The 14,512-nt window shown below is 45.1% G+C and overlaps 1 protein-coding gene across 8 annotated transcripts in view; it reads right to left on the bottom strand.

Annotated features, from left to right (window-relative positions):
- Positions 1 to 14,512, bottom strand: part of LOC110485227 (rho GTPase-activating protein 17) — a 63,499-nt gene that overhangs the window by 5,510 nt on the left and 43,477 nt on the right. For 4 of the 8 annotated variants that reach the window (XM_090194020.1, XM_090194022.1, XM_090194023.1 and 1 more), the window contains 10 exons: positions 9,965 to 10,033; positions 8,714 to 8,795; positions 7,811 to 7,938; positions 5,149 to 5,260; positions 2,737 to 2,818; positions 2,356 to 2,436; positions 2,120 to 2,233; positions 1,763 to 1,854; positions 1,507 to 1,624; positions 215 to 532 (listed from right to left, as the gene is read on the bottom strand). In XM_090194020.1, the coding sequence (XP_090050146.1) occupies positions 215 to 532; positions 1,507 to 1,624; positions 1,763 to 1,854; positions 2,120 to 2,233; positions 2,356 to 2,436; positions 2,737 to 2,818; positions 5,149 to 5,260; positions 7,811 to 7,938; positions 8,714 to 8,795; positions 9,965 to 10,033 (1,196 nt within the window). The remainder of the gene's footprint in view (positions 1 to 214; positions 533 to 1,506; positions 1,625 to 1,762; positions 1,855 to 2,119; positions 2,234 to 2,355; positions 2,437 to 2,736; positions 2,819 to 5,148; positions 5,261 to 7,810; positions 7,939 to 8,713; positions 8,796 to 9,964; positions 10,034 to 14,512) is intronic. The other 4 variants (XM_090194027.1, XM_090194026.1, XM_090194024.1 and 1 more) reach the window with 1 other exon arrangement.

Below are 14,512 nucleotides of genomic sequence, written 5' to 3'. Positions count from 1 at the left end.
AGAGGCCTTTCAACAAACAGCTAAATCATTGGCTTTGGGACATCGGTTTGATTTACAGCATACTTGGGACAAGCAAACACAAAGGTCAATGACAGAGTGAGTAGCTGTAGGTTGATCAATCAGGATCGACAGCAGGGCGGCGCGTAACCTTCTGGTTTCTGTTTGGCTGATTGGTGACGGGAGGGAAGGGACTCAGTTTCTGCTTCCTCCTTACCTATTCTCCTCAGCGCTGTGCTGGGTAAGAGGCAGAGGCTGCTGCCCTGTGGTCACCTGGACCTCTGGTGCCACACCCTGACCCCCACCCCCACCACCCCCAGCCAGGCCAGGCTGGCCAGCCTCCGTACTCCCACACAGAGTTTGCTCCTGGGTCTGGGGCTCAGCCACAGGCTGGGTCTGGGTGACTCCTCCAGCCTCTGGCGGTGGTAGAGGGGGCTGGAAGGCGGGCGAAGAAGCATGATGGTGCTGTTTTCTATTTAGAGTGGCAGTTCTACGTGGGGTGGGGGTGGGGTCGCCCAGTTTGTTAGGAGCGGGGCTATACAGAGGGGAGAGGGGAGAGAGTGAGGGGTGAAGACACACCGATGACAACATCAGAGAGGTGAGAGACAGAGACAGAGAGAAAGAGGAGAGAGACACACACAGAGACAGAGAGGAGAGACAGAGAGAGACAGAGAGGAGAGACAGACACAGAGACAGATACAGAGAGAGACAGAATGACAGAGACAGACAAAGAGACAGGGACTGACAGAAAGACAGTTAAAAGAGAGACCACTCCAGAGAGAGAGAGAGAGAGAGAGAGAGAAGAATGAGGTATTAACCAAAGGCCTTTACCGAAGCAGAGATCACATGATTCTAGTTCAAGTGAGCTTTGAACTAGTGAACTTTGAGCTCCTTCCATTTCTTACAGCTTGACAACAGAATAGAGTGACAAAACACACAACCAGTAACCTAAAACCTAGGCTTTAATAGAGGTGGCATATAAGGGGTTCAAAGTGTTAAACATTGTTTCCTATTTCAGAATGGTGACACGGCTTGATAAAAGTGTGATTCAATTCAAGACAAGTGAGGGTTAATCCTTATATCTCCTGAAACAATGTGTTAAATTTAAGAACAATTCTTAGGTGAATAAAAGTGTGCTTATTCATCACGTTCACCGCTGGCCTCGGTTTAAAGACACATTTTATTGGTTTGTTTCTACAATCATCTTACATATCGGTAATACTGTAGTGTTAAAACACACACAAACACATTGGAATGGACTTTCACAAACTGGGATTCTGGATTCACAAACTGTCTCCTAGGGTATAGCTTGGATTTTATTAAGAAGGCAGTGGCATTGGCTGTTCCTGCTCCCCAGCGGGCGTTTCCTTGACTGTGATGGACTCGTCAGCCACTACATAGAGGGCTGAGACGGCCGCTGCCCCCCTGGACTCCTGCCTGGTCAGTGTCCGGGCATGGATGCTGAAACCTGGGCTGGGACGGGGGCTGCTACGGGGGTAGGACAGGTACCTGTCTTTGCGGGGGGTGTCCCCGTCCACCAGGCTTCCGGGGCGTCGCCTCTCGAAAGGGCCTGGGTCAGGTTCAGGGGTCATGGCCACGAACATGCCCGACACGTTAAAGTCCACGTCTGGTGAGAAGTGAAACACAAGACAACGGGCATTTCCTGTTCTACGTCGAGTGAGGAGTAACTTAGGAGTAACATAGTCACTTAGATAAAGACTTTCTGTAACACAATCCCTCCCAGGTTCAAGTAGAGGTCTCTTACCATCTGGGAAGAACCAGTCAGCGTGCTGGATGATGGGTTCTATGATGGCCACCACATGGACCGAGGTAGCAGCAGCCATCTCTGCCAGAGTCCTGAGGACAGAGGGGGAGAGACAGACATCAAGATCAATGAAACATCAAGCTAAATTAAATTGTAGACAGAAGGTGCTCTTTGGTAAAAGGGGTAAATGGGTCCTCAAAAAGAAAGGAGGACCAAGACACTTGGAAACAAAGATTTTAAATGTGTTATCTTTGTTTCCATTGAACATGCCATACAAATAAAGGAAGTGTTATGAATCATATGAAGAGTGCCTTGGTCCTTTATTTTTGATGCATGGGATGGATGTGTATTGCTCACCCCTCAGTCTTGGACCAGAGCAGGTTGGGTCCCAGCACTATGGCGATGTTACTGGGAGTCATCTTATTCACCTCACTGTCCTGGGCCAGCTTGGCTAGGAACTTTACCAGATACCTGCAAGCAAAATCCCAATGGGGTATTGAACCATAGACCTTGTGTGCATCTCATAAATAAATCACTTTTGGGAGCATATCATTCCAATGGTGGACGATTATGTTTCCAACATTGACACTCACCTGAAGTTGGCCTTGTGGTTCTTTGGCAAACCGTCACATGCCACCCACAAAGCCTGAAGCCTCCTGTCTGGGTCAGACACACTGTACAACACAACATTACATACCCAAATAAGATGGTACAATGTTTCACAGTCTCTATAATAAACACTTGTTGGGTTTGGGTCGTATTCATTAGGGCACACCATAGCAAAACGCTTTGCAACAGAAAACGCTAAAAATGATTTATTATTTGCCAAATCCGCGTTTGGGTTTGTTTTCTTCTGTTTTGTGCCTAGTGAATGGTCTTGAAAAGTGTTTCACTGCAGAGTGTGATGAGTATATTCTCCAGTGTATTTGTGGACAGTGAATCATTGTGTACAGGTGGATATGTAGTATTCTTACTTGGAGGCTTGTGTCCACTCATCATACAGTGAGAAGGTCAAAAGGGGTTCAGGCAGCTCTCTGAGGTAGGACTTCAGGGCTCCTGGACAGAGACAACACAAACACAAATATGGTTCATTATAGTACATGAACTGACTGGGGTTCAGGCAGCTCTCTGAGGTAGGACTTCAGGGCTCCTGGACAGAGACAACACAAACACAAATATGGTTCATTATAGTACATGAACTGACTGGGGTTCAGGCAGCTCTCTGAGGTAGGACTTCAGGGCTCCTGGACAGAGACAACACAAACACAAATATGGTTCATTATAGTACATGAACTGAATGGGGTTCAATTGTGCTTTTGAAAGTAGTGGGGCTGTCCTCCTAAAATCAAATCAAAGTGTATTTGTCACATGCGCCAAATACAACAGGTGTAGACCTTACAGTGAAATGCTGAATACAACGGGTGTAGACCTTACAGTGAAATGCTTACTTACAGGCCCTAACCAACAGTACAATGTTAAAGTAAACAAGAGGAAATAATTGAACAATAGATAAGGAAATAAAAACCAACAGTAAAAAGACAGTGAATAATAACAGTAGTGAGGCTATATACAGACACCGGTTAGTCGGGCTGATTGAGGTAGTATGTACATGTAGGTATGGTTAAAGTGACTATGCATATATTATAAACAGAGTAGCAGCAGTGTAAAGAGGGGTTGGGACACACACACACACACACACACACACACACACAATGCAAATAGTCCGGGTAGCCATTTGATTACCTGTTCAGGAGTCTTATGGCTTGGGGGTAAAAGCTGTTGAGAAGCCTTTTGATCCTAGACTTGGCAGTGCCGTACCGCTTGCCTTACGGTAGTAGAGAGAACAGTCTATGACTAGGGTGGCTGGGGTCTTTGACAATTTTTAGGGCCTTCCTCTGACACTGTCTGGTGTAGAGGTCCTGGATGGCAGGAAGCTTGGCCTCAGTGATGTTCTGGGTCGTACCCTCTTTACGACTGTCTTGGTGTGCTTGGACAACTCTAGTTTGTTGGTGAAGTGGACACCAAGGAACTTGAAGCTTTCAACCTGCTCCACTACAGCCCCGTCGATGAGAATGGGGGCGTGCTCGGTCCTCCTTTTCCTGTAGTCCACAATCATCTCCTTAGTCTTGGTTACGTTGAGGGATAGGTTATTATTCTGGCACCACCCAGCCAGGTCTCTAACCTCCTTCCTATAGGCTGTCTCGTCGTTGTCGGTGATCAGGCCTACCACTGTTGTGTCGTCTGCAAACTTAATGATGGTGTTGGAGTCGTACCTGGCCACGCAGTCGTGGGTGAACAGGGAGTACAGGAGGGGACTGAGCACGCACCCCTGAGGGACTCCAGTGTTGAGGATCAGCGTGGCAGATGTGTTGCTACCTACCCTCACCACCTGGGGGCGGCCCGTGAGGAAGTCCAGGATCCAGTTGCAGAGGGAGGTGTTTAGTCCCAGGATCCTTAGATTAGTGATGAGCTTTGAGAGTACTATGGTGTTGAATCCTGAGCTGTAGTCAATGAATAGCATTCTCACGTAGGCATTCCTTTTGTCCAGGTGGGAAAGGGCAGTGTGGAGTGCAATAGAGATTGCATCATCTGTGGATCTGTTTGGGCGGTATGCAAATTGCAGTGGGTCTAGGTTTATGGGATAATGGTGTTGATGTGAGCCATTACCAGCCTTTCAAAGCACTTCGTGGCTATGGACTTGAGTGCTACGGATCTGTAGTAATTTAGGCAGGTTGCCTTAGTGTTCTTGGGCACGGGGACTATGGTGGTCTGCTTGAAACATGTTGGTATTACAGACTCAATCAGGGACATGTTGAAAATGACACCTGCCAGTTGGTCAGCACATGCCCGGAGTACACATCCTGGTAATCCGTCTGGTCCCACAGCCTTGTGAATGTTGACCTGTTTAAGGGTCTTACTCACGTCGGCTATGGAGAGCGTGATCACACAGTTGTCCGGAACAGCTGATGCTCTCATGCATGCCTCAGTATTGCTTGCCTCAAAGCGAGAATAGAAGTGATTTCGCTCGTCTGGTAGGCTCATGTCACTGGGCAGCTAGCGGCTGTGCTTCCCTTTGTAGTCTGTAATAGTTTGCAAGCCCTGCCACATAAGACGAGTGTCAGAGCCGGTGTAGTACGATTCAATCTTAGCCCGATGTTGGTGCTTTGCCTGTTTGATGGCTCGTTGGAGGGCATAGCAGGATACATTATAATTTCCAACTCAAATATACACCATACCCACTGGACTGAATACGGTCTCAAATCCAAAGATTGCCGTTTGTATTGTCTTCTACTCTGCACCCCCAAATTCAACCCTTGCATAGACTATTGAGAGTAAAGTGGAACGAAAACAACTTTAATGAGTTATGTAAGGGAAATGGGTCATACCAGCTACAGCATGGGGGTCGGAGTAAAACTCCTCTAACTGGGAGGTGGAACAGTCCAGCGCTGCCTTCAGCTTCTTTAGTTTGGAGGCCCCAGCAGCGATTCGGAACAGACCCTGAGAAGAGAGAGATACAGTTTTAAAGTCTTAAAGTTTACAAATGTTTTTTTCTTCATAGAAAATTAGAACTGGTTCAACAAACTAACCACGGTTAGATACAAATATAAATGAGGAAAAATGCCAACTTGCATTGAATTGAGAAGCTCTTTGAGGGGGAAATGGATGTCTACTTTCTGTTCTAAAATTAGAGAAGGCCGTCTGGTTTGGGTATGACTGAGACAAGGAAGGAGGGAGAAAATAGATACCATCAAATCACATCTAGAGATACGAGTCTTTGAGGTTGAGCGAAAGATATTTGCAACAACAGTTCTGACTGTATAAAAAGAAACGAAACAGTTGAAAACTTCCCTCCAAGGCACGAGGCTGGTTAACCAACCAAAGAACCAGACCACAGATGTCATCAGTACCAGACCGTAGGCTCTTACTCAGCATGTGTGTGAAATGGCAATTGCCTAGTCTTCTGTCTGTAACAAGTTGGTCTTGATCATAAAGGAGTGGGTAGTTTGCTACACATTAGATATGGATAGGGTGACTTACCCTCAATAACTAGTAGTGAAATGAGACCTAGTGAGAAGCACTATAAAAACACTAGCCCTGGGTTACCCAACTGGCGGCCCGCGGTCCAAATGATTTCAATTGACCCCCCAACTTTTTTGTTGGACCTGAAAGACTGTAGAAACACCAGCAAATCAGCTCCAAGTGTTTTTCATTTTGGAAATCTGTTCCAAAGTATTCCCACACATAATGTAGAGTTATACTACCATTGATCCTATACAAATGTAAGCAAGGTTTGAAATTATTATGTTTTAGTCCAATATTACAGTGCCTTGCGAAAGTATTCGGCCCCCTTGAACTTTGCGACCTTTTGCCACATTTCAGGCTTCAAACATAAAGATATAAAACTGTATTTTTTTGTGAAGAATCAACAACAAGTGGGACACAATCATGAAGTGGAACGGCATTTATTGGATATTTCAAACTTTTTTAACAAATCACAAACTGAAAAATTGGGCGTGCAAAATTATTCAGCCCCCTTAAGTTAATACTTTGTAGCGCCACCTTTTGCTGCGATTACAGCTGTAAGTTGCTTGGGGTATGTCTCTATCAGTTTTGCACATCGAGAGACCGACATTTTTTCCCATTCCTCCTTGCAAAACAGCTCGAGCTCAGTGAGGTTGGATGGAGAGCATTTGTGAACAGCAGTTTTCAGTTCTTTCTACAGATTCTCGATTGGATTCAGGTCTGGACTTTGACTTGGCCATTCTAACACCTGGATATGTTTATTTTTGAACCATTCCATTGTAGATTTTGCTTTATGTTTTGGATCATTGTCTTGTTGGAAGACAAATCTCCGTCCCAGTCTCAGGTCTTTTGCAGACTCCATCAGGTTTTCTTCCAGAATGGTCCTGTATTTGGCTCCATACATCTTCCCATCAATTTTAACCATCTTCCCTGTCCCTGCTAAAGAAAAGCAGGCCCAAACCATGATGCTGCCACCACCATGTTTGACAGTGGGGATGGTGTGTTCAGGGTGATGAGCTGTGTTGCTTTTACGCCAAACATAACGTTTTGCATTGTTGCCAAAAAGTTCAATTTTGGTTTCATCTGACCAGAGCACCTTCTTCCACATGTTTGGTGTGTCTCCCAGGTGGCTTGTGGCAAACTTTAAACAACACTTTTTATGGATATCTTTAAGAAATGGCTTTCTTCTTGCCACTCTTCCATAAAGGCCAGATTTGTGCAATATACGACTGATTGTTGTCCTATGGACAGAGTCTCCCACCTCAGCTGTAGATCTCTGCAGTTCATCCAGAGTGATCATGGGCCTCTTGGCTGCATCTCTGATCAGTCTTCTCCTTGTATGAGCTGAAAGTTTAGAGGGACGGCCAGGTCTTGGTAGATTTGCAGTGGTCTGATACTCCTTCCATTTCAATATTATCGCTTGCACAGTGCTCCTTGGGATGTTTAAAGCTTGGGAAATCTTTTTGTATCCAAATCCGGCTTTAAACTTCTTCACAACAGTATCTCGGACCTGCCTGGTGTGTTCCTTGTTCTTCATGATGCTCTCTGCGCTTTTAACGGACCTCTGAGACTATCACAGTGCAGGTGCATTTATACAGAGACTTGATTACACACAGGTGGATTGTATTTATCATCATTAGTCATTTAGGTCAACATTGGATCATTCAGAGATCCTCACTGAACTTCTGGAGAGAGTTTGCTGCACTGAAAGTAAAGGGGCTGAATAATTTTGCACGCCCAATTTTTCAGTTTTTGATTTGTTAAAAAAGTTTGAAATATCCAATAAATGTCGTTCCACTTCATGATTGTGTCCCACTTGTTGTTGATTCTTCACAAAAAAATACAGTTTTATATCTTTATGTTTGAAGCCTGAAATGTGGCAAAAGGCAGCAAAGTTCAAGGGGGCCGAATACTTTCGCAAGGCACTGTATATCTGTTTGGGCTTCTTGCAGTCAATTTGCAGTCTACAAATGATTTGTAATTCTATTCTGGTCTTTTCCTCATCATCGTCATGGTGATGGTTACCTCCTCCTTCATGCCAGTCTCCAGCAGCATCATGACACAGGCCTCTAAGGGCAGGGCGATCTCACGGTTACTCCTCTTCAGGTGCTCTTCCAGAGCCGTGCCGTACGCAGGCTTCTCCATCCATGAGTCTGTACAGAGGGCACAACATGGCCGCCAGCGTAGGTCAGTTTCATTATCATGAACCGTATGTGAGGAAACAAAGATTCTGTTCTGACTGCTAGGTTATTCCTGTCATTTTGGAGCACGACTAACAGATTAACCGATTGCTCACTAATAACCAACTGCATTTTAGCACATGTCATTAATTGATCTGTTCCAGAGTGAGACCAGGGCCTCTATTCAAAAAGCGCTCAGAGTAGGACTGCTGATCTAGGATCAGTTTAGCCTTTCAGTTCATAATGAATCAGCTTTATACAGACAGGGGGATACCGGCCCAGATGTGATGTGTTTTTAAGACAATAGAGCCATTTTCACTCAAATCTAATTTAACCTGATTCAATCTAATTCCTATTTCATTAAGTCAGAGAAAAACTGCTCATTAGCACCTCTTTGTTTTACTGCTAAGGAAATGAAGAGCCAAGACTTAACAAACCAACACCAGTAAAGTCACTTGAGATTTTCTCTTTTTATAACAAACCTTTATCAGACTCGGTATCCTACTTAACATGACATGAACAGTTGGCTGTGCTTTGTGAATAGTGGCTTTGAAATGAAAGAGACTACTGGTTAGAGGTAACATATATCTGACCAAGGTGATGCAGTCAGAACATTCATTGCATGAAGTGAGAAAGCATTTTGAATCAACATTCAGCTGAATTTATTCTTGCAGGGGAAAAACATTAATGTTTTGTATTTTATCAAGAAAATTGTTAACAAGTTTTGATTCATTAAGGTTTCCTTTACCGTTCTGTGCCTGTATGGTCGGCAGGACTCCTTCCAGAGCAGCCAGAGACCTCCTGTGGTAGTCAGCCTGGGCCTCTACCAACTGATACACATTCACATGACATCACACATTCACATGACATCACACACATTCACATGGCATCACACAAATTCACATGACATCACACACATTCACATGGCATCACACACATTCACATGGCATCACACACATTCACATGGCATCACACATTCACATGACATCACACACGTTCACATGGCATCACAGACGTTCACATGGCATCACACACATTCACATGGCATCACACATTCACATGACATCGCACACATTCACATGACATCGCACACATTCACATGACATCGCACACATTCACATGGCATCACACACATTCACATGACATCACACACATTCACATGGCATCACACACATTCACATGGCATCACACACATTCACATGACATCACACACATTCACATGGCATCACACACATTCACATGGCATCACACACATTCACATGGCATCGCACACATTCACATGACATCACACACATTCACATGGCATCACACACATTCACATGGCATCACACACATTCACATGGCATCGCACACATTCACATGGCATCACACACATTCACATGGCATCACACACATTCACATGGCATCACACACATTCACATGGCATCACACACATTCACATGACATCACACACATTCACATGGCATCACACACATTCACATGGCATCACACACATTCACGTGGCATCACACACATTCACATGGCATCGCACACATTCACATGGCATCACACACATTCACATGGCATCACACACATTCACATGGCATCACACACATTCACATGGCATCACACACATTCACATGACATCACACACATTCACATGGCATCACACACATTCACATGGCATCACACACATTCACATGGCATCACACACATTCACGTGGCATCACACACATTCACGTGGCATCACACACATTCACATGGCATCACACACATTCACATGGCATCACACACATTCACATGGCATCACACACATTCACATGGCATCACACACATTTATATTGTATGGCATTCAATTTATTCCAAATGCCACACCTTAAATTCCCTGGGGGTCAAGAAAGTTTTCAATCCAATACTACCCTACTGTAAATGAACATTTCAAATGATGAGCTAATGTGGGTCAAATGTGATCTGAAGGAAATGATGATGTTATGATATAGTCAGGATGAAGGATACTCACAATAACATAGTATCGGGCGTAGTCGCCCTCCTTGGAGGAGAAGTTATACATGTCAGCAGACAGCTGGTCCTGAGGAAGGAAGACGTGAACATCAGCATCTTGTCCCTCCAAATGTGCTGTAGACCCACTTCTGATTGGGTCTACACCACAGAGATTGGTTGTTCATCCTAGACACAGAAGTTTCTGTTTGGGAAAGGGGGCCTAGACGGAGGTTATAGATATATGTACTTGTGACGTTGTATCTTGTCTTGAAGCTGCAACACCCATTGTGGTTAATAAATCTAGCCTTTCTTTGATATCCCTCTGGATCATTGAACCTGAACATTGATCCTGACAATGTGAATAGCATGTATAGGTAACTGACAGCACAGTCACGGCCCTTTAATAACATAGCCCTAATAACATGTATGTCAGGTTCTGTTCATACCTGTCACAATAACCTTCTGTTCATACCCCTGTCACAATAACCTTCTGTTCATACCTGTCACAATAACCTTATTTTCAAACCCCTGTCACAATAACCCCCTGTTCATACCCCTGTCACAATAACCTTCTGTTCATACCCCTGTCACAATAACCTTCTGTTCATACCCCTGTCACAATAACCCCCTGTTCATACCCCTGTCACAATAACCTTCTGGTCATACCCCTGTCACAATAACTTTCTGTTCATACCCCTGTCACAATAACCTTCTGTTCATACCCCTGTCACAATAACCTTCTGTTCATACCCCTGTCACAATAACCTTCTGTTCATACCCGTCACAATAACCTTCTGTTCATACCCCTGTCACAATAACCCCCTGTTCAAACCCCGTCACAATAACCCCCCGTTCATACCCCTGTCGCAATAACCCCCTGTTCATACCCCTGTCGCAATAACCCCCCGTCCATACCCCGTCACAATAACCCCCCGTTCATACCCCGTCACAATAACCCCCCGTTCATACCCCTGTCACAATAACCCCCCGTTCATACCCCTATCACAATAACCCCCTGTTCATACCCGTCACAATAACCCCCTGTTCATACCCCTGTCACAATAACCCTCTGTTCATACCCCTGTCACAATAACCCCCTGTTCATACCCCCGTCACAATAACCCCCTGTTCATACCCCTGTCACAATAACCCTCTGTTCAGCCAGGTCATCAGATATGATCCTGTCATGATTAAGAAGCCTTAACTGGAATATGCCGCCATCTTTTCAACTTTACCTCCAGTCATTAGAGCAGGAAGGTATTCCCAATTTCCCAAGGTCATCTAGGAATACTGGGAATATCAGGAGTGTGTGCTCTCATGCTGCCCTGTATTGTCCCTAGACTTTCCTTTATACAGAGTTTTTCATGGTGCTGGAAACCTGCAACATTCCCTGGAAACCTACTTCTACCACTTTGTCCACCCATTACATCCTCTGCTGTATGTGTACCACTTTACCCTCCCATTACATCCTCTGCTGTATGTGTACCACTTTACCCTCCCATTACATCCTCTGCTGTATGTGTACCACTTTGTCCTCCCATTACATCCTCTGCTGTATGTGTACCACTTTGTCCACCCATTACATCCTCTGCTGTATGTGTACCACTTTACCCTCCCATTACATCCTCTGTTGTATGTGTACCACTTTGTCCACCCATTACATCCTCTGTTGTATGTGTACCACTTTGCCCTCCCATTACATCCTCTGCTGTATATGTACCACTTTGTCCACCCATTACATCCTCTGCTGTATGTGTACCACTTTGCCCTCCCATTACATCCTCTGCTGTATGTGTACCACTTTGTCCACCCATTACATCCTCTGCTGTATGTGTACCACTTTGCCCTCCCATTACATCCTCTGCTGTATGTGTACCACTTTGCCCTCCCATTACATCCTCTGCTGTATGTGTACCACTTTGTCCACCCATTACATCCTCTGCTGTATGTGTACCACTTTGTCCACCCATTACATCCTCTGCTGTATGTGTACCACTTTGTCCACCCATTACATCCTCTGCTGTATGTGTACCACTTTGTCCACCCATTACATCCTCTGCTGTATGTGTACCACTTTGTCCACCCATTACATCCTCTGCTGTATGTGTACCACTTTGTCCACCCATTACATCCTCTGCTGTATGTGTACCACTTTGTCCACCCATTACATCCTCTGCTGTATGTGTACCACTTTACCCTCCCATTACATCCTCTGCTGTATGTGTACCACTTTACCCTCCCATTACATCCTCTGCTGTATGTGTACCACTTTGTCCTCCCATTACATCCTCTGCTGTATGTGTACCACTTTGTCCACCCATTACATCCTCTGCTGTATGTGTACCACTTTACCCTCCCATTACATCCTCTGCTGTATGTGTACCACTTTGCCCTCCCATTACATCCTCTGTTGTATGTGTACCACTTTGTCCACCCATTACATCCTCTGCTGTATGTGTACCACTTTGTCCTCCCATTACATCCTCTGTTGTATGTGTACCACTTTGTCCACCCATTACATCCTCTGTTGTATGTATACCACTTTGCCCTCCCATTACATCCTCTGCTGTATATGTACCACTTTGTCCACCCATTACATCCTCTGCTGTATGTGTACCACTTTGCCCTCCCATTACATCCTCTGCTGTATGTGTACCACTTTGTCCACCCATTACATCCTCTGCTGTATGTGTACCACTTTGCCCTCCCATTACATCCTCTGCTGTATGTGTACCACTTTGCCCTCCCATTACATCCTCTGCTGTATGTGTACCACTTTGTCCACCCATTACATCCTCTGCTGTATGTGTACCACTTTGTCCACCCATTACATCCTCTGCTGTATGTGTACCACTTTGTCCACCCATTACATCCTCTGCTGTATGTGTACCACTTTGTCCACCCATTACATCCTCTGCTGTATGTGTACCACTTTGTCCACCCATTACATCCTCTGCTGTATGTGTACCACTTTGTCCACCCATTACATCCTCTGCTGTATGTGTACCACTTTGTCCACCCATTACATCCTCTGCTGTATGTGTACCACTTTGTCCACATTTTACATCCTCTGCTGTATGTGTACCACTTTGCCCTCCCATTACATCCTCTGTTGTATGTGTACCACTTTGTCCTCCCATTACATCCTCTGCTGTATGTGTACCACTTTGTCCTCCCATTACATCCTCTGCTGTATGTGTACCACTTTGTCCTCCCATTACATCCTCTGCTGTATGTGTACCACTTTGTCCTCCCATTACATCCTCTGTTGTATGTGTACCACTTTGTCCACCCATTACATCCTCTGCTGTATGTGTACCACTTTGTCCACCCATTACATCCTCTGCTGTATGTGTACCACTTTGTCCTCCCATTACATCCTCTGCTGTATGTGTACCACTTTGTCCTCCCATTACATCCTCTGTTGTATGTGTACCACTTTGTCCACCCATTACATCCTCTGCTGTATGTGTACCACTTTGTCCTCCCATTACATCCTCTGCTGTATGTGTACCACTTTGTCCACCCATTACATCCTCTGCTGTATGTGTACCACTTTGTCCACCCATTACATCCTCTGCTGTATGTGTACCACTTTGTCCACCCATTACATCCTCTGCTGTATGTGTACCACTTTGTCCACCCATTACATCCTCTGCTGTATGTGTACCACTTTGTCCACCCATTACATCCTCTGCTGTATGTGTACCACTTTGTCCACCCATTACATCCTCTGCTGTATGTGTACCACTTTGTCCACCCATTACATCCTCTGCTGTATGTGTACCACTTTGTCCACCCATTACATCCTCTGCTGTATGTGTACCACTTTGTCCACCCATTACATCCTCTGCTGTATGTGTACCACTTTGTCCTCCCATTACATCCTCTGCTGTATGTGTACCACTTTGTCCTCCCATTACATCCTCTGTTGTATGTGTACCACTTTGTCCACCCATTACATCCTCTGCTGTATGTGTACCACTTTGTCCACCCATTACATCCTCTGCTGTATGTGTACCACTTTGTCCACCCATTACATCCTCTGCTGTATGTGTACCACTTTGTCCACCCATTACATCCTCTGCTGTATGTGTACCACTTTGTCCACCCATTACATCCTCTGCTGTATGTGTACCACTTTGTCCACCCATTACATCCTCTGCTGTATGTGTACCACTTTGTCCACCCATTACATCCTCTGCTGTATGTGTACCACTTTGTCCACCCATTACATCCTCTGCTGTATGTGTACCACTTTGTCCACCCATTACATCCTCTGCTGTATGTGTACCACTTTGTCCTCCCATTACATCCTCTGCTGTATGTGTACCACTTTGTCCACCCATTACATCCTCTGCTGTATGTGTACCACTTTGTCCACCCATTACATCCTCTGCTGTATGTGTACCACTTTGTCCACCCATTACATCCTCTGCTGTATGTGTACCACTTTGTCCACCCATTACATCCTCTGCTGTATGTGTACCACTTTGTCCTCCCATTACATCCTCTGCTGTATGTGTACCACTTTGTCCACCCATTAAACCCTCTGCTGTATGTGTAC

The sequence above is a fragment of the Oncorhynchus mykiss genome, chromosome 12, assembly GCF_057628025.1.
Source record: "Oncorhynchus mykiss isolate SJ-2025 chromosome 12, ASM5762802v1, whole genome shotgun sequence".
Lineage (NCBI taxonomy): Eukaryota > Metazoa > Chordata > Actinopteri > Salmoniformes > Salmonidae > Oncorhynchus > Oncorhynchus mykiss.
Note: the sequence above shows the minus strand (reverse complement) of the source record. Positions and strands in the feature narration are given on the sequence as shown.